This window comes from Clytia hemisphaerica, unplaced genomic scaffold (genome assembly GCF_902728285.1).
Source record: "Clytia hemisphaerica strain Z4C2 unplaced genomic scaffold, Clytia hemisphaerica genome assembly, whole genome shotgun sequence".
NCBI classification, from domain to species: Eukaryota; Metazoa; Cnidaria; class Hydrozoa; order Leptothecata; family Clytiidae; genus Clytia; species Clytia hemisphaerica.
The window spans coordinates 581,127-605,176 of record NW_027103603.1 but is presented as its reverse complement, the minus strand read 5'-3'; the positions used below and the strand labels follow the sequence as shown (position 1 = coordinate 605,176).

The 24,050-nt window shown below is 35.4% G+C and overlaps 2 protein-coding genes across 3 annotated transcripts in view; one reads left to right on the top strand and one right to left on the bottom strand.

The window, feature by feature from the left end:
- Nucleotides 1-389: 389 nt before the first annotated feature.
- On the bottom strand, nt 390-11,524 carry LOC136802067 (putative leucine-rich repeat-containing protein DDB_G0290503). Of its 2 annotated transcripts, XM_067058783.1 has the most exons (5): nt 11,414-11,521; nt 3,287-3,387; nt 2,993-3,068; nt 2,537-2,714; nt 390-1,777 (listed from the first exon to the last, which is right to left on the bottom strand). In XM_067058783.1, exons 1-5 carry the CDS (start codon nt 11,498-11,500, stop codon nt 480-482), a joined length of 1,740 nt encoding a protein of 579 aa, XP_066914884.1. In that variant the 5' UTR covers nt 11,501-11,521; the 3' UTR covers nt 390-479. The 2 variants fall into 2 exon arrangements, with proteins under 2 accessions (XP_066914884.1, XP_066914885.1); XM_067058784.1 differs by lacking the exon at nt 3,287-3,387 and having other exon boundaries at nt 11,414-11,524.
- A 10,138-nt stretch (nt 11,525-21,662) lies between these two features.
- Nucleotides 21,663-24,050, top strand: part of LOC136802110 (RING-type E3 ubiquitin-protein ligase PPIL2-like) — a 92,527-nt gene continuing 90,139 nt past the window's right edge. Inside the window, 2 exon segments of the mRNA XM_067058828.1 lie at nt 21,663-21,837; nt 22,970-23,033. The gene's annotated coding sequence lies outside the window, so the exon portion shown is untranslated.

Here is a 24,050-nt window from a genome sequence, read left to right as displayed (position 1 = left end):
TCGACCTTGAATCTCTTTCAGTATTCATCCATTTCATACCTTCTACAGTCCTTAGAGCAAGTCTTTTCCTTTAACACAATTGAGTACAAAGAAAATAAATCACCATCAATGAGATTGTTAAAATCTTGTTGGTATTGTTCTAAGGATTTTAAAATACTCCAAAAAATGTTTTACAGAAGATCAAAACACGTTTGAGAATTCGAAAATAAAATCAATTCATAAAATAGGTTTGTATCCCAGTGGGCTCAAATTATTAAGATTCAAATTGAATAACTTTTGTTGCATATCTTCGTCTCAAATAACCATTTCAATGTAATTTAGAAAAGACTAATTTTTGCGATTTCTTTCATTTCAGCTAGCTAACGCAAAAGAAAAATTTTCAAAGAAAATTCATTTTAAAATCTTTTCAGCGTATTATCGCAAAGGACCTTTAAAGAATTGACAAAATGTTAAACTTGCAATGAATAAATAAAAAAATATCACGAAACCATCTGTTTATTGCAAACACATCCTCTTTTGGAACTTTCAACAAGTAATTTAGGTAGCGGAGTGAATGCTGTTGAGCGAATATAACATGAAAAACATTGTCTCGTTGGGTCATGAATACAACCTTCCTCTTCTGATTCAGTTTCAGTTTCGGTTTCAGAATTACTTTCATTTTCAATTATATTTTCAGTTCTTTTTATTTCTTGAACATTTGTTAAAGAAATTCCGCCATCTTTGTTATTTGTTTTCATTAGAATTTGTTTCTGGTTATTTTCCCCAGGAGATTCTTCTTTATCAGCACTACTGGAGGTTGGACTTAACAAAACACCTATTTGTTTATCACATGCTTCACATAAATTCAACACTTTCCTAGGTATTTTATTTCCCTGTTTTACTGGAGAACTTTCTTGTGAGCTCACAGATTTACAAGGACTTTTTGGATTCTTTGATTGACATATTTGACATAATTTTAATATTTTATTAATAGTTTCCATAAGGTTGTCTGTTTTTTCAACATTTTTTTCTGTTGCTCTACTTTGCGGTAATTTTGAAAGATCTTTTTCTACTTCCATGTCAATTAACTCATTAGATCTGTTTCTTTTCCTTGATAGATCGTGGCTTCCTTTCTGTTTGTTGGGAAAGTTACGCTCACTTTCAGACTCAAGTAATTCATCATCAGTAGAGGCTACAGAGTCATTAACAACATCTTCCTGTAAAGTTACCTTTTTAATAATAGGAGGGTATTCTTGACTTTGCAATTTGTCCGATTCATCTGTGAAACCAGTAAACCTACTGGTAATGGTTGTGGTGATCGCCGATGGCAGAGCTTCAGTTATTGCCACATATTGTTTTTTCAATCTATTGTCCTTATTAACATTGGGTTGTGCTTTATTTTGTTTTGATTTGGTATCACTTTTCTTGTTTTCACTGATGTTATTATTTGAAGGAACAGTTTGTCGGGTCTTCTCTTCTTTTTCATTACTTTGGATGTTTTTTTCTTTAGAATGCTGAGTGTTCGATGCCTCATTATCTTTAGAACTGGATAGGTCAGATTGACTAGTTTGGGTTAGATCTTTGTGAACATGTTTATTGCTTTTGCCAGAAATGATAGAGACAACAGGTTGACTATTTTGTTCTGTGTCGTTTTGATTTGACTTTTTTGAGGTTTGTTGTTGACTGTTTTGATCGCTGGAGGAAGAGAAAACTTGAAAGTTTTGAGAATACTGTGTTTGTGTTTGAGAAAATATTGAAGTATATCCAAAACTATTGTCCATTTCACGCTCTGGCCATCCTAAAAAATACATGTGTGTTAAGAATATCCACAAAAAATGATGTACCTTAGGGGAATAAATTTTCGCGGGATTATATTTCACAAATTTTCGCAAAATATAATCCCTCACAAAAATTTTCAAACTCTGATCTCTCGCTAAATTTGCGAAATTTAATCCTCGCGAAAATTAAGTTTTTATGCCATAAATTTTAAGTCTTTTTACGCCGGCCCTAATTTAATGTCGTGCTTAAGTCTTTTAATAGAATTTAGAAACTATTTGATTTGACACTGTTTCATTAAATCGAGCTTCGTTTGATATCCTTTCAGCCAAGAAACTCTCTTAAATGAGTCTCCATTACTCGAATGTCTCTATAATTCGAGTAAATTTTGTGCACACAAAATGTCGTAATCAAACTAACGAAAAATCTGAAAATCTGAAAAAATTTGCCAATTCGCGAAATTAAATCCTCGCGAAAGTTTACAGTTGAAGTTAGTCGCGAAAATAAGTCCCTCGAAAATTAAATTATTTGAGAGGTAAGCTGTCTCGCAAAAATTAGTTGCTGCGAAAATTAATCCCCTTAAGGTATACATTGAACAGAAAGAATTAACAATACAAACAGAAATTTGAGTTGAGACTCACCATGTGCTCGAGTTTTTTTATAATAGAATTGAATAGGAATATAATGTATTATTATTGCTGAGCCCAAATTCTACTGAGATGATTTTAAGATGCTAAGATGTTCTCTAACATATATCTAAAATCTAATAGCACATTCTCACCTTGAATACGAGACAAGACTTCAAAGGCTTGTAATGTAGCTTTCGGCAAAGAACGTGGTACATCATCAAAGAAATCATTGATCTTCTTCAAGCGCTGGATTTCAACAAATGGGTGATCTTCAACACTGTTCACACCACATCCGATTGAATTAAACATCTCAATAATCATGCAATAGTCCTATTGTAAAATAGAAAACAAAATTTTTCCAGTCAGGCTGGATTAATTAAAACAATGAATATGAGACTTTTAGTGTCAATTTCCTGAATTATTTTTTCCCCTTCATTTCTTGAAAAAATTACATATATACACGACATAACTGGTCATAAAACCAAGGGCAGGAAATTTATCATAAACTATCATTTAAGGTGGTAAATAAACAATCTGATTTTTTTTAGCCATGGACTAATAACTTTATTTGTAGCCTGAAAATTTTTAATTAAAATCATCAATAAAACCTCTTGGTTGGATTTTTCTCCGAGTTCAACTACAATGTCGGCACCCTTTAAATATTTCTTCTCCAAATTGGAATTCCTATAAATATAAAATGACAATATGGAATTGTACAAACTGTATACAACAAAATGACAGCATATCAAAATGTCTCAAGAAAACACCAAGAAAAACATTTGCAGGTCCTTTGAAGTTTAAATGAAGACTGTACCTAAAAATGGTGCAAAAAAGATCTTTGACCATAAGAGTAATGCTAAAATTCAATGCCACAGAGTTTAAATAAGTTTTAAGAAGATTACTTTTCAAATTCCCCAATGGCGTTCTTTTGGAGTAGACCATAGATAGAATGTGATCCATCATTCAAAATACAAATCATACCATCTTTAGTTTCCTTCCAAAACTTTAACAAAAAAGATGATTAATTATTAAAATAATTTACCACACCGTGCCTTTCTGCCCCCTTATGGATTTACTGTTTGCATGTGCTGGAATAAATAGCTTTTCAACAGGACACAGGTTTCAAATTCTGAAATTAAAATAAAACTATTGTAAGAAAATCTATGATGATACTGATGTTGTGATATATCTAGAAAGCTCATCAATCATGCAATAAAAAATAAAGTCAAATTTTTAGAGATGTCCAATTCTTTTCCCTTAAGGGGAGACATTTTTGCGGAATTTGATTTTGCGTTTCAAAGCTCAAAATTTGGAAATTTCTTAAAATTTAATTTCCTGATCGAAAAAATGTTTTGTTTACAATATGGCATATTACGCCCTATAAAGACCAATTTTACTGGTGATCTTTTAAATCCTCAAAGTCAGAATTGCAACATGGTTTCAGAGAATAAAGATCCTGTGAATCTCAACTTTTGTTAACAGTAAATGACTTTGGCGCAAGCTTTGAATAATGGTGATCAAGTTGATTTGATTCTGCTCGATTTCAGCAAAGCTTTCAACAAGGTTGACCATTCAAAGCATCGCCACAAACTTGAGCACTATGGAGTCAGAGGTAGTCACCTATCTTGGAAAAAATCAATAGGAATCGAACGCAACAAGCTGTGGTCAATGGTAAAACATCAAAGTTTGCTGAAGTCAAGTCAGGAGTCCCACAAGGAACAGTATTGGGTCCTTTATTATTCCTCATACACATCAATGACCTCTGCTATGTGTTGATTTTAAGATACGATTATTTGCAGATTATGCTTATCTCTACCGAACCATATCACTTGAAGACATAATAAATTTACAAAACGACTTGAATAACCTCAAAATATGGGAAGACTTATGGAGCATGGAATTCCACCCAGGTAATTGTAAACTATTGCGTACAACTAATAAAACAAAACCATTTCTTGCTAACTACACCATTCACAATGTGATTCTTGAATGTGTCGACAATGTCAAATATCTTGGTGTCATTATAAACAAACACTTGAAATGGAATACACACATTGATATGGTTTGCAAAAAAGGTAAACAAGCACGAAACTTCCTACAGCGAAATTTGAGAGGATGCACCAAAGCAAAAGCCCATAAGACGTACATAAACCCAATCCTCAACTATGCATCTACTGTCTGGAACCCTATTGGGGAGAGTTATCAAGGACTGTGAGACAGAATTTAACTACTAGAACTAGAAGTAGAACTAGAACTAGAACTTCTATGATAAGTCAAAATGCCACGAATGCGCTAGAAATCGCTCGCAAAAAAATGGCAATAATAAAACTTTTGAACGAAGGAAACATCATTGACAGAAAAAGTCCGACAAATTTGATGACTCACCGACTCAATTCTACTAAATTTTTGAGAGTCGGTCAGGCGACGCGAAACAAGATATTTGTGATGCCGCCTTAAAGTACTTTTCTTTATAGTACTTCTCTATATCAAACCTAGTCTCAAGCACCATCTATCACAGCACGCAGGGCTGTTTGGTTATCCACTAAAACTGAAAATAAAAGAATAATGATAATTGAATCGACCTTTTTTCAAAGAGGCCACCCTATTGAATAATTATGTAGTCCAGCAGAAAAACAATGATAAAACCATGCATAATTATTACAATATGCATGATACAGTAATTATGCATGGCTCTATCATTGTTTTTATGGCTGGAGTACATAATTATTCAACAGGACGTCCTCTTTGAAAAAAGGTCTATACTATCCACTGATGATCGGCGACACCATCGTAAAACTAGAATCGCTTCGCGTACTCTTCGCTTGAGAAAATAATTAACAGATTAAATTTTTCACCCGCGCGAGAGCTCCCGGGCGTTCTGCAAGCGTTATCGGCTCAATCCTCGAACCGTGTTAAAAATGGTAGACTGTGACAGATCATTTCGATGGAAGTTGTTCAGTCTAAACTTAAACTCCTATATCAGGATTAGAAACTAGGCTAGTCTTACCTCTTTTATCTTTCCCTTTACAACAATACAATGCTGACAAGTTGACACAATACATGTGTACATGTACATTGACAAAGTAATCCCTGCTGAAAGAAGTTTATATCAAAATCAAACTGAAACAAAAAACGAAAGTGGTCTCTCTTTGCAGGTGTTTATCAAATTTCCAACAATGAGGTTGCCGCATTTCAAACGGCCCTTCTTTTTGGCACCCGTGGCCTCTCAGTGCCTTGCACGTTGGGCGGTTGTAAAATTCCACCCATTTGTTTCAATCCATGATCCGTGGCTCAGGTTTTTTCTCATCTTCAATTTACTGAAGAAAGCGGGAATTTGATGCGAGAGTTACATTGTCAACAAAGTACCGTAAAAAATCATTGAATAAAAGAAGGGATAGAGTGCCTCGTATCATTGGTCTTAATATATAATATGCTATACTATTATACTACTATAATATACTATAATACTGATATATAACATAATATCTACACATCCATGTATCTATGTATCTACATATCCATGTATCTATATATCTATGTATCTACATATCTATATATCCACGTATCTATGTATCTATGTATCTACATTTCTACGCATCCATGTATCTATGTATCTACATATCTACACATCTATGTATCTACATATCCACGTATCTATGCATCTATGTATCTACATATCCACGTATCTATGCATCTATGTATCTACATATCTACGCATCCATGTATCTATGTATGTATGTATCTACGCATCCATGTATCTATGTATCTACGTATCTATATATCTACATATCCATGTATCTATGTATCTATGTATCTATATATCTACATATCTACGCATCTATGTATCTACATATCCACATATCTATGCATATCTACGCATCCATGTATCTATGTATCTATGTATCTATATATCTACATATAAATGTATCTATATATCTACGTATCTATGCATCTACATATCCATGTATCTATGTATCTTTGTATCTATGTATCTATATATCTACGTATCTATGTATCTATGTATCTACATATCTACGCATCCATGTATCTATGTATCTACATATCTACACATCTATGTATCTACATATCCACGTATCTATGTATCTATGTATCTACATATCTACGCTTCCATGTATCTATGTATCTACATATCTATACATCTATGTATCTACATATCCACGTATCTATGTATCTATGTATCTACATATCTACACATCCATGTATCTATGTATCTACGCATCCATGTATCTATGTATCTACGCATCCATGTATCTATGTATCTACATATCTACGCTTCCATATATACATAGATACGTGGATATGTAGATACATAGATGTGTAGATATGTAGATACATAGATACATGGATGCGTAGATATGTAGATATATAGATACATAGATACATAGATATCTATCCAATAGATAAAAAGTATAGTATGTATTAGATAAAAGGATAATACATAAAGACCAATGATACGTGGCATTCTATCCAAAAGAAGAACTTAAAATCTTAGATATTTTCATTTTGAAGAATAAGTGCAAAAAAGTGAAACATAGAAAAGTTTCATTTTTCATTGCATTACTTTAGAGGGGGATTTGGAAATCTTTGTATGTTGCAATCGAACATCAATCGAACGCAATCGAATATCAATCGAATCTGAAAATTGCGGTAATATTTGATTGAGATTCGACAATCGAATTTCAATCGGTCGATTGCATTCGATTTGGTTCGACTGGTTTTCAATCCAGGCGTCCACGCTCGATAGGATCGATCATCGGAACGGCTCGATGCACGTGCGTTTGCGTAGGGTAAAATGGCGAAATGCGAAAATCGAATTTGGCAAAAAAATTTTGAAAAATGACCCTACAAGATTTGACTATATCTTTTTATTCCATGAAGAGATTACTTTCAAATAAAAAATGTATTAACAATGAATGGGTAAGCTTTCTAGAAATCCAAACATAAATTGTATAGCTTTTACCAAAAAATAGCACTTTAGGATCAGAAACAGTCAAAAACCAGTTTTTTCCAATTTTCTTCGAGTTACAGGAATTAAAGTCTGTCCAGATATAATTGGCAGTGGAAACAAGAATGCCTGTAACTTTTGATAGTCAAATATGATTATGGAAATTTTTTTTGCTTGTTTTAGAGAATTAAAAGCACTATATTTGAATGTATTTTTGGTTGAAAAATTCGCGATTTTTAGCGGTTAAATTTGCAATTGTAAAAATTGAGCTTTTTTTCTACTTATGCTATAACGTTCATTTTTACACCAGTGGTAGTTCAACCTTAGGTTAAGAAGTTTGTTAAATTTCAAGGCGAACAGAAAAGTCCTTCGGAAGATATGGGACCTGAAATACCCCTTGGTAGCACTTTTCTGTGAAATATCAAATCTCCAACTTATTACTAAAAACGGGGGTTATGTTATCTTTTTTGAACAGTGCAATTAAAAGTTGGAAAGTGTTAAGTGTTGGTGCATTGGTATTATTGGGATCATTGATTATTTCGAAACGAAGTGAAATCACAGTATTTTTAATTGTTTTTATTGAAAAGATAAGCAAGAACTTATATTGCCTTTGTTATTTTTAAGTCATTAAAGAACTTTGCTAATTCCCAAAACACTAAACACAGTTTTGGCTATGAGGTCATTAAAGAGATCGTAAAATGTGTTATGATCGAAAAACTGTTTTATCATATCACTACCCCCGTTTTTAGTAATAAGTTGGAGATTTGATATTTCAAAGAAAAGTGCTACCAAGGGATATTTCAGGTCCCATATCTTCCGAAGGACTTTTCTGTTCGCCTTGAAATTTAACAAACTTCTTAACCTAAGGTTGAACTACCACTGGTGTAAAAATGAACGTTATAGCATAAGTAGAAAAAAAGCTCAATTTTTACAATTGCAAATTTAACCGCTAAAAATCGCGAATTTTTCAACCAAAAATACATTCAAATATAGCGCTTTTGATTCTCTAAAACAAGCAAAAAAAATTTCCATAATCATATTTGACTATCAAAAGTTACAGGCATTCTTGTTTCCACTGCCAATTATATCTGGACAGACTTTAATTCCTTGTTTGTTTTGATCTGAAATTTTCAGTAGGGGTGGCCATCATGGTTCCCTTGCTCATATCAGGGGGGCCCGAGACGGGGGTAAGAGAATAAAAGTTTCTAAGTAAAATCTTAATTATCACCCAAAAAAGTGCCTTTTTATGTCCATATCTTTTAAATAGATTGTCCCAGCCTTATCCCTCTTTCAGTAAAGCTTCCTTTACCTTTTGTCCTTCAGAAAAACCAAAAATATTGGCCTTAATTGCTTGCTTTCAGTTCCTGTAGTCTGTAGTTTGACCCCCTGTATTTCTATTTGTGACCCCCTGTATTTCGCGCGGGTTTTTAATAGATAAGTCACATGACTCAAATCCCGCAGTCTTATTGGACTAGAGAAAGCGAAAGTGAAATCGCGCGATCTGATTGGATGAAAAAAGACCGCGGGAGCTGGAAACGAATGGAATTCTCTAGAATTCTCATTTTAAATTCAAGATGGCGGCGAGAAAAGCACGTCTTTTGCTTTGGACGAAAGGTTGTAAATTCTGGTTGATTTTAAGGTTTTATCTTATCTTATCTCATTTACTTTAATTAGTAGAGGCTTCTTCAATGTTTGGGGAAGGTAAGTCTGTAAAAGTTATTTGTTTTTCGGTGGAAAAAAGTGTTTAAAAAAGCAATTTTTGTGCTCAAGGTTTATTTTTCTTCGCAAATTTTTGTCTTCAATCTTAAATAGATGAACGAGTATTTGACTGATGCTTATGATTTTTCCATAGAACATAGTAAAACTATTCAGGAACTTAGACCTTTTTACAGAATTTCAAAAAATCTGTTAGTTCTGGAGATATATTGAAAAGTTTAGACATGGGTAGTTTGCGTTCGTGTTTCGCGTTCCCAAACCAAACGCACGTGGATGACGGATCGATATGTGATCGATGGATTACTTATCGATCTGGATAGGAGATCGATGGAAGATTCAGCCATTAAAAAGTCTTGAGTATCGATCCTTCGTTGATCAATATCGAGCTAGTATTTCAATCGAGTATATCGATTCGTCATCGATCGTTAATCGATTCGTCATCGATCGTTAATCGATTCGTCATCGATCGTTAATCGATTCGTCATCGATCGTTAATCGATTCGTCATCGATCGTTAAGGGGAGCCGTCCATATTCATTTGACAACGCAAAACGTCAAATTGACGTTATGAGGGGGTGGGGGGGTTTTCAAAAGTTAGGTTTGACGTTATAAGAAATCAAAGGTATACCTTTTTGTGAAAATCGCGGATATTTGTAACCACCAACCACACTATACTTTATAAGCTTTCGAAAACATATTCGTGTATGAAGTACATGAAAATTTGCTGCTCGCATAATCCCATTGGTTCGCGCTATGATATCATTACATCATATTTTCATTGTTTGCGCGATCGAGCGAACCACATCGCACAAGTGGGCAAAGAAGGTGGTACGCCTAAAGCACGGCACGGACCTAGCGCCAAGTGGAGCTTTTAATTTCTTTTTAAATAAAGGTCATTAGTTAAAAGAACACATACACGCACGGGTACAACCAAGTACGGACTTTGCGACGGAACGGGAAAACTTTGATGAAAAATGGGTACAACTTTTGGTATACATCAGTACATCGCTTGACGTTATCTGTGGGGGGTGGGGGGTTCAGAGGATAACGTCAATTTGACGTTTTGCGTTGTCAAATGAATATGGACGGGTCCCCTAATCGATTCGTCATCGATTATAATATAAATCAATTATAAATCGATTTTGCATTGATGACGAATCGATTAACGATCGATGACGAATCGATATACTTGATAGAGTCGATAGGGTCGATAAGATCGATAAAAGATCGATGATAGATCGATGATAGATCGATAACTAATCATAAGCTTAAAAAAATCTTGAGTATCGATCCTCTATTGATCTCCTATCCGGATCGATAAGTAATCCATCGATCACATATCGATCCGTCATCGAGCCGTTCTGATGATCGATCCTATCGAGCGCGGACGCCTGGTTTAATTAATATAGACAGGCAGCTGATGACATCAAAAAAAGTGAATCAGTGAAAATTCGAGGGACAAATATTGAGTACTTATTTAGAAATCTTTATAGTTTAGAGAGTCAGAAAAATTTACTCGGCATGTTTAAAAATCTTTACCGGACGTGTCCGAGAATAATTTATTAATTGATGACGTCACAAGCAAAAGTGAAAAATTGATGTTGCAAAATTTCAAACTTTTACATACCATTTGAAGCGTTTTTTTATGTAGATTTCAAATCACATCAATCTTAATAAGTAAAAATTTGAATATGAGAAGTTATTGAGGTCCCTAGCTCTTAATCTATGACGTCATTTTTGAAAAAATGCCTCATTTTATAAGGAATTACGATGTCAATTTTCTCGAGTTAGGCTGAGAAATCGAATATACCCGTTTAATTGTCTTCTATATAGTTTTTGACGAGCTTTCGAATGGTGTAAATTGTTTTTCGATTTGATGACGTTGAAATTTGACATTTTTAGGGGGTGAGAGGGTCATGATTGACCAAAATCACATGTCAAATTTAAGTCATAACTTTTGAAATCTAAATTTTTACCTATTGAGACTGATGTGATTTAGAAACTAGATCGAAAAATGCGTCGAATGGTATATATATCATTATTATATGCTGAAATCAAATTTTCACTTTTTGTGGTGACGTCATCATTTGACAAATTACTACCGGACATGTCCGTTAAATAAATTTTCGGACGCCGAGTCAAATTTTTAGGATCAGTAGATATATGGGAACAAGAAAAATCAACTCGACGTTTGTCCCAAAGTCGTCCAGATTTTAGATGTCGTCAGAGCTGCCTGTCTAATATTCATATTTCATTTTTTTTATAAACAAACAAATGTACGGATAATGGGTCCTAATACCTTTTAGTAGGAAATATATATATAGATTTTGTGTTTAAAAACTACTTACTTTTGTAACTTGAAGCCATTTCTTTCTATCAATCCTTTTGATTTGATCATCACTAAAAAAATTGTCCAGCCAGGGACTTCGCGCCATTTTTCATGAGGTAACACCGGTAACTATGGCGCGCCAAAGCGGAAATAAATACTATCTTTTTAAAACAATACTATCTTCGTTTAAAACATACTATCTTTTTAAAAAAATACTATTTTCGATTAAAACATACTATTTTCGTTCAAAAAATACTATTTTCGTTGAAAAAATACTATTTTCGTTGAAAAAATACTATTTCCGTTTGAAAAAATACTATTCTCGTTTAAAACATACTATCTTCGTTTAAAAACATACTATCTTTTGTAATGATACTATCTTTTTTTAAACAATACTATCTATTTTAAAACGATACTATCTTTTTTAAAACATACTATCTTTTCGAAAACAGTCTGGAAACGAGGTTGGCACGTCTTGCCTCGCTCATTTTAAAGTTTGCATGCATGACCCGCGCATGGTGGGATAACCTCCAAGCAGCTCTTCGTGCTCCACTCATTCCACGCATGCGCTCTAAAGGGAATGGTTCTGCAAGAAGACCTGCGAAGGTTCTCGGGTTTTCTTTGATGGCCGACACTCTGAAATTTCAGAGTACTTTTCACGATTCAATCGCGGCATTCGCATAAAATTTATCGATTTGCTCGGGCCGTCTTTGGATGCGTGGGCTAAACAAAACCGATTCTACTGCGACCGTGGCTTTCTTGCTCCGAACCAAATCCAAGATGGCGCCTGAAATCTACGTTTTGGCTCTTGGTCAATGTTTTGAATTTTTTATGGATTTGGAGACTTATAAAGGAAAGTTCAATGTTTCAAATGTTGTTTATTTATTTTAGTGTAGCTCTGAAATACACCCACAGAAGTGGCTGCTCATACTTAATGACCTAAAAGCTTTGAAAGACTGTTTTGAAAGTTGTATTTTGTACAACCAGACAACTGATTTTGCTTGGATGTTTTCTTATTTTTGTTCAAGATGAAGGCTCAAACACCAACCAAATTATTACAGGTATGTTCTCTTATGTAATGATTACTTCTCTCTTGCTATCTGCTTGATTATTAGGAGGAATGAAGCATTTTATCCTAACAATTATAACTTAACGTGTGCGAAATGTCTGTCAGGCATTCAACCGACAAAAAATTTGATTCAAACATTAAGAGGTTGACTAGTTTAGGCTCTCTTTGTATTGTTGGATATTTGGATACTCTTTTTGGATAAAATATTGGAGAAATTTTATGTTTGTTGAGCTTTTTGTTGAGCGGTTTCGCTCGATGATCAGTTTTTTGGGTTGATACATTTTGCAATCAGACTTCAAAAAACTTTCATGAGAACTTTTTAATACATTTGGAAGATAAACAAATACCAACTCTAAATTCTGGAAATTATTTTTTGGCTTGAAAAAGGTCTCAAAACTCCAAATTAAATGATATTATTTATGATTTTGTAGCCATGATATGTTCAGGTGCTCAACAAAGGGCATTCCAACAGGAAAAAAGTTAGTATTTCTGACAGGTGAAGATTCAGATTGTTCCATGTACAATTGCCGGTTATCATCTGAAAAAATTCTTGGAAAATATTCAATTTTTCAAAAGATACAGAGGTTTTTGCTACTTATTTCTTACAAAAAATTGTTTCCTATAAAATGATAAATAAATCTTGAAAACTGCGGGCCAATCGGATACCGGTATCTGGTCACGTGTCATAGTTTTTCCCAGACCCCGCCGAACGCGGTTTTGTAAAATTCCGCTGGAGAAACTTTTCAGATCATCATATGCCTTAGCAATAGCAATGGTGATCGGTTATGAGATTAATGGTGGGACGGCGGGACCATGCTTGCTGGATGGAAAGAACAACATGCTTTATATGGAAATGGCGGAACAGAAAGTCCAAAATGTGGTGAAAACACCACTGTTTTGGTTTTGATCTCAATGTTATGTTGAGTAAATTCCTTTCTTCGCGTTCTAAGTGTCCTATCCGAGACTCCAATAAGATCAGCAATTTCCTTCCATTTGAACCCTATTGTTTTAAGTGCAAGGACTTGGTCTTCGTTGATATCTTTCAATGGTCTGCCACGAGTAGCCATTTTACTGTCAGTCAGGTCAGATCTTGTAGGGAGCCGGAAGCCATCTTGTTATGTTGGTCCTGCATGCATGTGGGCGGATGAGGCCATATAAAATAAACACGAAAAACCAACGCCCATTACACGCCCCTCAAAATGAAAATTACACAAATTTGAATAATCGAGGCAACCTATATTCGAAAAAAGATAGTATTTTTTAAAAAGATAGTATTTTTTAAAAAGATAGTATTTTTTTAAAAGATAGTATTTTTTAAACGAAGATAGTATGTTTACAACAAAGATAGTACTGATTTAAAAAGATAGTATGAAAGATAGTAAAAATAGTATTATTTTTTAAAGATACTATGTTTTAAACGAAAATAGTATTTTTTAAGCAAAAAATAGTATGTTTTAAAAAAGATAGTATGTTTTTAATCGAAAATAGTATGTTTTAAAAAAGATAGTATGTTTTAAACGAAGATAGTATGTTATTAAAAAAAGATAGTATGTTTTAAACGAAGATAGTATTGTTTTAAAAAGATAGTATTTATTTCCGCTTTGGCGCGCCATAGGTAACAGCACATGGGGCTGTGATGAAGTTTGTGGTGGCATACTTTAAAAGTCAGACCCGGACCTTGGACCCTGACCCCAGACCCTATTTCGGACCCAAGATCGGACCTCAAATCGGACCCTAATTCGGACCCCAAATCGGACCCCTATCTACAAAAGTCGAACCCCTATCTACAAAAGTCGGACCCCGATCTACAAAAGTCGGACCCCGATCTACAAAAAAGGGAAAGAACTCTTGTCTATTGCTCGTTCCGACATCGACTTTTTATTTCTGCCTATCTTCTCTGAGGCTCTTTTCTAACCCCCTGGTGACCTTTCTGACTTATTTACTATGTTTTCTGACTATTTTAAAGTGTTTTAACTGACCTTGAAATATCGACCCGACCGGGATTCGAACCCACCAAATGAAAGATTTTCTGATCAGAAACCCAGCGCGCCATCCCTTGAGACACACTCGCACAGCAGAACACAAAATTTGGAAATACTTATTGAATGAATAAAAAGACGGGGGTAATGTTATTAAAATATGGGTAAAAAATTGCCCCTTTTTTAACCTGACTGAAATTCGAGCCGTTACTAGCAACCCTGCGCAGAAGCAGCCAACGAGCCCATTTCCCCGAAATATCTGTTTCCCTTTTCCAGGAGAGAGCCTTTTTTGAAAAATGGGGAAACAGATCCGATTTTCTAGGAGAGACCTTTTCCTTAAAACTATCTGTTTCCCCACTCCAGCTGATGACGTCATCAGAGAGAAACAGATCAATATTTCTAGGAGATGACATAATAAATTGGGAAACAGATATCTGTTTCCAAAAAAGATGATATTGCATTGGAAACAGATTGAACTTTATGGGGAAACAGATATCAATAACAAAAAGAAAGGGAAACAGATGAAAATTTCCAGGAGAGGGGAACAGATATCCTATTTGGGAAAACAGATCAAAATTTTAATTCTGAAAATTGTGGAAACAGATCAAATTTTCTAGGAAAGATACTTTGAGATTAAAAATTTAGGTTTTGCGGAGAAACAGATCTTCATTTCTAGGAATAAGATTTTTGAAATATTCGGCCAACAGATCAAATTTTCCAGGAAGGCTATGTCTTGGAAACAGATATTTAAAAAAAGGTCCTCGTTGGATGCTTTCGCCTGCGGGGCTCAGGGCGCCGAGTATGCACCAAAAGCAAGCCAGCACCACATTCGTAGCACCACATTCAACACCACTTTCGCAGCACCACATTCGGCACTTTCGTTTTCGCTCCAGCACCACATTCGGCACTTTCGTTTTCGCTCCAGCACCACATTCGGCAATTCCAGCACCACATTCAACTTTCTGCCCAATTTTCATACTGAAGGAGAGTATTCCTATCCTGGAAATTATGATTCCTATCAATCCTTATCTATTAGCTTCCATTTAAAGCCAAAATAAAGTCTCTATCACCATTTCTCTTCATAGCCTCGTGTTATAAAGACACCTCGGTAGAGTACCGAAAATCTTAATTTTGGTATTTTGGACTAGAAATTGTACTGAAGGAGAGTATTCCTATCCTGGAAATTATGATTCCTATCAAGCCTTATCTATTAGCTTCCATTTAAAGCCAAAATGAAGTCTCTATCACCATTTCTCTTTATAGCCTCGCGTTATAAACACACCTCGGTAGAGTACCGAATATCTTAATTTTGGTGTTTTGAACTAAAAATTGTACTGAAGGAGAGTATTCCTATCCTGGAAATTATGATTCCTATAAAGCTTTAATTATTAGTTTCCATTTAAAGCAAAAATGAAGTCTCTGTCACCATTTCCCTACTCAGCCTTACGTCTTAAAGACACCTCGGTAGAGTACCGAATATCTTAATTTTGGTGTTTTGAACTAAAAATTGTACTGAAGGAGAGTATTCCTATCCTGGAAATTATGATTCCTATAAAGCTTTAATTATTAGTTTCCATTTAAAGCAAAAATGAAGTCTCTGTCACCATTTCCCTACTCAGCCTTACGTCTTAAAGACACCTCGGTAGAGTACAGAAAATCTCAACTTTAGTATTCTGGCCTTTAAATTGTACAGAAGAAAAGTATTCTTTTCCTGGAAATTATGATTCCTATCTAGCTTAATATAGGGGGGGGGGCGTACGGGGTTTCTGATTTCCGAAATTCCGAGCATTTTTGACCTGATTTCCGATATTCCGCAAAAATATTTCACTAATTCTGATACCGAATTTTTTTCTGTAGATAATTTTCACTTAAAGAAAAACTTAATAAAAAAAGGAAGAAACGGTGGGAAAAGACTATTTTTGCCACATACAGTACAAATATTACACCCCGCGGACACCGCACGCTGCAAAGAGGTGGTACGACACAGAGACCAGAGGACACAAATTTCAGTTTAACACCCTACCTCAAAAAAGGAAGTTTGTAAAAGATAATGCGAGCGAAGCGAGCGCGAAAAATTTTCCTTGACTTTTGCTTTAAAATCCACCCTTTTTCCCTAAAAAAAGTGTTGAGAAGAGTAGTTTTCCCTGACTTAGAATGGAAAGAGAATATTCTTTCCTGACCAAAAACGTCAAATTTTTCGTGTTGTAGTAAAATAATTATTTCAAAAATAACTCGGCCAGCTTTACAATAGTCAAAGTGTGTTGACTTTAAAAAAATAAAAAATAGAGATTCAAAGATTGACTGAAAACCATTAAATTCAAGGCATTCTGGAAAAAAAGCTCCCTGACTTTTCCCTGAATTTTGAGAAATTTTACGAAAATTCCCTGACTTTTCCAGGTTTTCCCTGACTTTTTCAAAAAACAACCCATTTTCCAGGTTTTCACTGACCGCTGGGAAGCCTGTTATAGAACTGGATTTTCATCGTTCCGAATGATAGGTGATGATTTGACTCTCAGTAAAATATTAACGCCTTATTATAAAAATGTTGACCTTCTCACAAAGCCCTCGAGGCATCGTGTCATTCATCGTACCAGCTTTGGTCCGTTTTGAAAAAGCTTCAATTTTTCACTGCTTACAAAAGGTCCGCGAATGAAATAAGATTGTGTTGTGGAGCAATATATACCTATACCCATCATATGTGCGCGCGAACGCCGCTAGGATCTAGCGCGCGCTTGTGCTTGACGTCATTGATTCAGAAAGCGTCTTTTGTGGATAGAAATTAGTGAGGTGTTAAGTCCCAAATTGGTAAAATCACGACCATGAAAATTAAACAGGCTAGTGAGTTTCAACCAATCAAATCTCGTATTTTTTCGTCCGTCATCGTGATTAAGGTGGGCTTCAAAGAGGCCAGTATTCCGTTATATGACCTTTTTCATCTTTGGTATTCGAAAGAAAAATTACCGTCATTCTGCTATTTGAGACGTCTTCCGGTATTGATCTTTACACAGTAACCTACCGGTATATTTTCAAACTGACCGGTACAGTAATTCGGTATCGTTGTTCCAAAAAAGGCGAAAAGAGGGGCTTAAGGGCTCTGACCATAGTCAAAAAATTGATTTTGGTATTTTAACAAAAAAGTTGTATTTCAGGTTCCTTAACACTTTTAACAAAGAATTGCCTTTATAAATTGCTTTTTAATCGAATCCCTTAAGAAAAATTAAGAATTTAATTGCAAAAATGACGTTATGAACTTTAAAAAGACGTTAATAATATGTTGCATCACCATCTTTTACAGAAAGTGCTAAGTTTTAATGGGTAATTAACTTTTTTGTTTCAAAATTTCTTTACCCTGTCCGCAAAGAATTGAACTATTTTAAATTTTGCGGAAAATCTTTCTAAAAAGATGTGTCAAAAGTTATGACTGTTTTTTTAAGCAAAATCCAGGTGAAAAATTGATGAAAAACGACTATTTTGAAGATTTCGAGACAAAGAAGCATTTACAAAAATTTTCCGCAAAAATTTTTATTGTTCGGTAAAAGATACACCATCTACTGCGAAAATTTTTTCAAAATGTTTTTTCTTCGCCGAAACTAAGCTCTTCAAAGTTGAAATACTCTTCCTCGCAAAAGTCTTCATTTTCTTCTTCATCAAATTTTTTCAATGCAATTTTTGAATTTTCAGATTCAAGAATAGTTTGTCTAACAGAAAATGTATAACATGCCATAGTTTTGTTGGTTACGTCAGTCAGAAAACACATTTTAAACACGGCAATTATGAAAAATTCACTATGGTCAGAGCCCTTAAAAACAGCCACTGATAACTCATAAAGATGACATACATTATAATTGATACCTTCATCAATGACTTCATAAAGTAAATGTTTTCACTTTGTTATTTCAAATTTGTTTATTTTATGAGACATATTGTACAAACTAACATCTTTTGACCCGAAATTATTAACCGCAATCCAATCTTCCCGATTTTTTCCCATTGATAAGGAGTCTCTAAGAAATACCATGGAGGTATAAAGAAACAGGAGAAGTATGCTATTGTAACCATGCTCACCCTACGATTAAAAAAATTACGAGGTATGCATGCTCATAGTCTCATATATCGTGCATTTTTAATGAGCTCTTTTGTTTATAAGTGAAATCTTATTGGCTAACTTAAGTGTTGGAAATAAGAGGAGACGAGATTCATTGTTTCTGACATTGGTGTAAGAAAATATTTGGATCAAGAAAGGGCCTGTAAACTTTGCAATCCTTCATCAAATAAGATTTTTCGATCAACATTTTCTTCAAGGTGAACTCTATTGCTTAATACTTTCCTCCAAAATTCTCCAGCGACCTTTTGTCTACAAGTTAGGTCTGAAATTGTGTGTGCTTATAAAGAACTTTTTGTTTTCTGGCTGGAGAAAATATCTTTTCAAAACAAAATGGATGACAAAATTGAACGCAAACTTATTTCGTGGAGCTAAATTTTATTTTATTCTCGTATATTAGAAGGCTAGAAATCTTCGTTGCTGATAGTAAGAGTGTTCAGAGCAAACTTGAGTTCTACTAAAAAGTCGCATTTCAAACAGAGGCAATTACCCTGTTTGACACCCCTGTGTCACAGACCCGCTGGGACCCCCTACTGGCCCCTACCCGCTGGTTTCGATAGGAATTTTTATCCCCACTGTTAGAAAAGGTTCCTCTGGAGCTGTTGAGATAGGCCCCCCTATTCAGTTCAGTTCTACAACTGAGGTACACACCAATCCCATATTTAAAGGGGGAGCGAAGTGCAGGTGTACGAAGCAATCAGCTATGTTTCTAATAGTAATAGGAGATAAACATCTTTGAATCACACTAGTTTAACCCTCTCTCTCGAAGCGTTCCTGTGATAAAAGCATGGTTATACATAGTGCGTGATGCAGGGGGCCCAGAGTCATTGCAGGCGGAGGGCTCTGGTCTCCCCACGTTTATAAAAACAAAAGAAAATTTTTAATCCCTAACGGACTTTCAAGAACCTCTGTTATTGGCAAAATCATTCCAAATTATGGTCGTATTGAAGCAAATAAAAGAGGGTCAAAATTAGATAGTTTTCTCTTCGGCGCCAACCATGGTCCATAGTCACTTATGTTTTTTGTCTTTCCATTTTTGGGAGAAAAACAGGGGCATCAATTGGAGTCATCAAACAACATCGGTTATTTCTAGTCAGGTACTTAGCAAAATCTCACTAGTCATACACTACAACCTCTGGCAGTTTAGCTTGCACAAAAAAGTTTCCAGCGATTCGTTTCGATATTGCCAGTATTATCAGATTTAATTGACTTTTTGCCAGAACCTGTTTTTGAGGATTTTTTGACCAAGATTAAGGAATTTCAAGAAAAAATTACCGGCATTTCGTACCCCCATTTTCTTAACCCTCCCCCTCCACTGCTGCGCAGAGCAAAGGTATTTTCTTTAGAGTAAACTAAAAACTAAGTCGTCCATAATTTGTATCAGAATCAGGGATTGTTTGTATATCTTTTTGAGCGTTTTAAGCATGTGAGTACTAAATTTGAACTTATTTTTTTCGCTTTACTTTTTTAAAAAGAGCTCTGGCCATGTCCATATAGTACATCCCTATCTCACAGACCCGGTGGGAGGTGGGAACGATGGGACAACAATACATTGAACAAAGCGCGATGCCGAGGTGCCTTTAAAACGTGACGCTGGAAAGGGAAATGATAGTAGAGACTTCATTTTTGCTTTAAATAGAAGGTGGTATATAAGGCTTGATAGGAATCATAATTTCCAGAATAGGAATACTCTCCTTCAGTACAATTTTTAGTCCGAAACACTAAAATTAAGATTTTTGGGACTCTACCGAGGTGTCTTTAAAACGTGAGGCTGAGAAGGGAAATGGTGATAGAGACTTTGTTCTTGCTTTAAATAGAAGCTAATAGATAAGGCTTGATAGGAATCATAATTTCCAGGATAGGAATACTCTCCTTCAGTACAATTTCTAGTCCAAAACACCAAAATTAAGATTTTCGGTACTCTACCGACGTGTCTTTATAACGCGAGGCTATGAAGAGAAATGGTGATAGAGACTTTATTTTGGCTTTAAATGGAAGCTAATAGATAAGGCTTGATAGGAATCATAATTTGCAGGATAGGAATACTCTCCTTCAATACAATTTCTAGTCCAAAACACCAAAATTAAGATTTTCGGTACTCTACCGAGGTGTCTTTATAACGCGAGGCTATGAAGAGAAATGGTGATAGAGACTTCATTTTGGCTTTAAATGGAAGCTAATAAATAAGGCTTGATAGGAATCATAATTTGCAGGATAGGAATACTCTCCTTCAGTACAATTTCTAGTCCAAAACACCAAAATTAAGATTTTCGGTACTCTACCGAGGTGTCTTTATAACGCGAGGCTATGAAGAGAAATGGTGATAGAGACTTCATTTTGGCTTTAAATGGAAGCTAATAAATAAGGCTTGATAGGAATCATAATTTCCAGGATAGGAATACTCTCCTTCAGTATGAAAATTGGGCAGAAAGTTGAATGTGGTGCTGGAATTGCCGAATGTGGTGCTGGAGCGAAAACGAAAGTGTGAATGTGGTGCTGGAGCGAAAACGAAAGTGCCGAATGTGGTGCTGCGAAAGTGGTGTTGAATGTGGTGCTACGAATGTGGTGCTGGCTTGCTTTTGGTCGAGTATGCACCCGGCACAGTGACAAGCCGTTACTAGCAACCCTGACCTAAACGGAAAACATAAGAGACAAGGTGTCAAAAGTTGAATCGGATTTTTCGGTTTTATCGGATTTCCCCGATTCTCCCGATCGAAAGTGAAAGTACATGGTAGACAGAGAGTAAGAAGGAAATCACAGAAGCTGAATGCAAGGTTGGTCAACAGTAAGGTAAGTCTTTTAAGACTCCCATAAATACAGTACAGAACATAAAGTCAAAACTGTTACACCATATATTTTGTATACTGCTACAATACAAACCAGACCCCCGCGCTCGATAGGATCGATCATCGGAACGGCTCGATTATTTTTTACCGGGGGACACACAGCCCAAAGGTTGTGAATTTAAAAAAAAATTGCACATTTTAAAAATCAACTAAGAATTTTTTGGTACTTACACTTTCATCAGTAACCAAGTATGTCAGTGACTTGATTTCGTTTAAGTGCTCTCTGCATTCTCCAAATTTAGATCTTGATATCTTCATTCTTCCTTTAGCAGGCAAATCAACTGTTGGATGTTCTTGAACAAACTCTGACTCTGAATCAAAAGATAAAGTTTCTTCCTGTTCTGGAGTTCCATTTTTGCCAACCGGTGTTGAAGTGGACGTTTTTGAAATCAAGCGTTTTATATCTCCAACAACTGCCTCGTCCAATGTCATGTAAACTGAATCCCGGTAGGGGGAGCCGTCCATATTCATTTGACAACGCAAAACGTCAAATTGACGTTATGAGGGGGTGGGGGGGTTTTCAAAAGTTAAGTTTGACGTTATAAGAAATCAAAGGTATACCTTTTTGTGAAAATCGCGAATATTTGTAACCACCAACCACACTATACTTTATAAGCTGTCGAAAATGTATTTGTGTATGAATTACATGAAAATATGGTGCTCGCATAATCCCATTGGTTCATGCTATGATATCATTACGTCATATTTTCATTGTTTGCGCGATCGAGCAAACCACATTGCGCAAATGGGTAAAGAAGGTGGTACGTCTAAAGCATGGCACAGACCTAGCGCCAAGTGGAGCTTTTAATTTCTTTTTAAATAAAGGTCATTAGTTAAAAGAACACATACACGCACGGGTACAACCACGTGCAGACTTTGCGACGGAACGGGAAAACTGTGATGAAAAATGGCTACAACTTTTGGTATACATCGCTTGACGTTATCTGTGGGGTGTGGGGGGGTTCAGAGGATAACGTCAATTTGACGTTATGCGTTGTCAAATGAATATGGACGGGTCCCCTAGGTCTTTGGAAAAGTATCCCATGTTTCCTTTGTGTGTAAAATAATTGCGAACATGTGCTTACATGGCAATTTTGTTTTTCTCCAAGAAAAGCAATCACAATGTGGTTTGCGAAGGTCAACTGAATAGGATACATCATTTTCAAAACTTTGAATTCTGTAGATGTTTTGTTGCTCCTCAATCCTCGTCTTATTGATATCCAACACATTTGCTATGAGCAGTTTGTTTCGACAGTGTTGGACAAGATAGCGTGGTCTGTTATGTAGATATTGGGGAATGTATTTACTATACCCTCGGTGAAGGGAAGAACATACCAAATTTTTGTCCTTGTACCTTAAACAAAAGTTGAAATTAATCAATCATGCAAACATAATTCAACTCAAAGTAGGTTTTAAATTCTTTGGTATTCCTACAAAGATCTTTCCATTTAGGCAGCTGAAGATTTAAAAACTAAGAACTGAACAAGAAATTACTATTCATTTCTCTATGATAGCTGCATTGACAATGCCTATTTAAATAGTTTATCAACAACTGTTACTTACTCTTTATATTTTTCAGGAAGGAATTTGCGTGTCAATGTAGTCAACATACCAGAAACTGATTTGTCATTGGCCTGTTTAAGGTATTCATATTTTAAGTCTCTATTTTTTCGCTCAACCCCGTTGTTGGTATTAATTTCGATTGACAACAAGTCCTTTCTGTAACAATAAACCCATCTCTGAGAAAAAATTGAAAAATGAATGGATTAGCTAAGTTAGTTCTTGCAGATAAAATTCTATATCATAACAAATACCACATTCACATTGTGCAAGATACAAAAACTAAAAAGTGTATTGATCTTTATATAGAATTTTCCATGCTAAATGACCTTAAATTTCAACCTAAGCCAGTTCAAATCTTCTAAATGAAATTTACTCAATACCTTGCAACAAGGGAACCAGGTAGTCTCTAACCAGCTTCGAAGCTTTGATGAACCTTCATCATTCCAAATGTCGCTTGATTTTAAAATTTCAATTCGAATCTTCATCTCCTCCTCTGTTTCTGAACTCGCTATCGGCCGAAGCATTTGTAAAACGACATCCCTCTTTGTCAACCCCTTCCCATAATTCTCATAATCATATTCCTTGCCATACATTTTCCCAGTCATTCCATGCTTTGTTATGCTTTGGACGGGCAAAAAACGCCAGATGCCAGAGAATGCTGCAGTCCGTCCTGCAGATAGTGAGCAAAAAATCCTTACCAAGTTTACGAGTTTAAGAAAGTTCCTGCCTTCAGCAAATTCCGATTTCTTCCAATTCGATATAGGGAATCAAAACCGCCATAAAACAAAAAGATCGGAGAACTTCCAGTGATTCCAGGATTTCTGCAGTTTGCGTACCTCGTGTAGCGTACACTCCACGAGGCTGTACTGGGATTGCTTCATTTTCAATTTTCGATTTCCAGATTCTTCTTATCCGCCCGTGCGAATCCGATTCAACTTTTGACACCTTGTCTCTTATGTTTTCCGACCTAAACAATCCCAAACAGCAAAACCCCCGGAAAATTTAAAATGTCGGAATGAGCATTAGACAAGAGTTTTTTCCACAAAAAAGACCATCGAACCTTGTTGGACGCTTTTTGCTTGCTGCTTTTTGTTTGG

What these genes read in the sequence shown, in the direction of transcription:
- LOC136802067 (XM_067058783.1), bottom strand. Translation starts at nt 11,500, where the DNA reads ATGGCGCGAAGTCCCTGGCTGGACAATTTTTTTAGTGATGATCAAATC. An exon ending in AATGGCTTCAAGTTACAAAA is followed by an intron (nt 3,388 to 11,413) that starts GTAAGTAGTTTT and finishes TTTTTGTTAAAG; the next exon opens with TTTTGGAAGGAAACTAAAGA. An exon ending in GAGAAAAATCCAACCAAGAG is followed by an intron (nt 2,715 to 2,992) that starts GTTTTATTGATG and finishes ATTTTACAATAG; the next exon opens with GACTATTGCATGATTATTGA.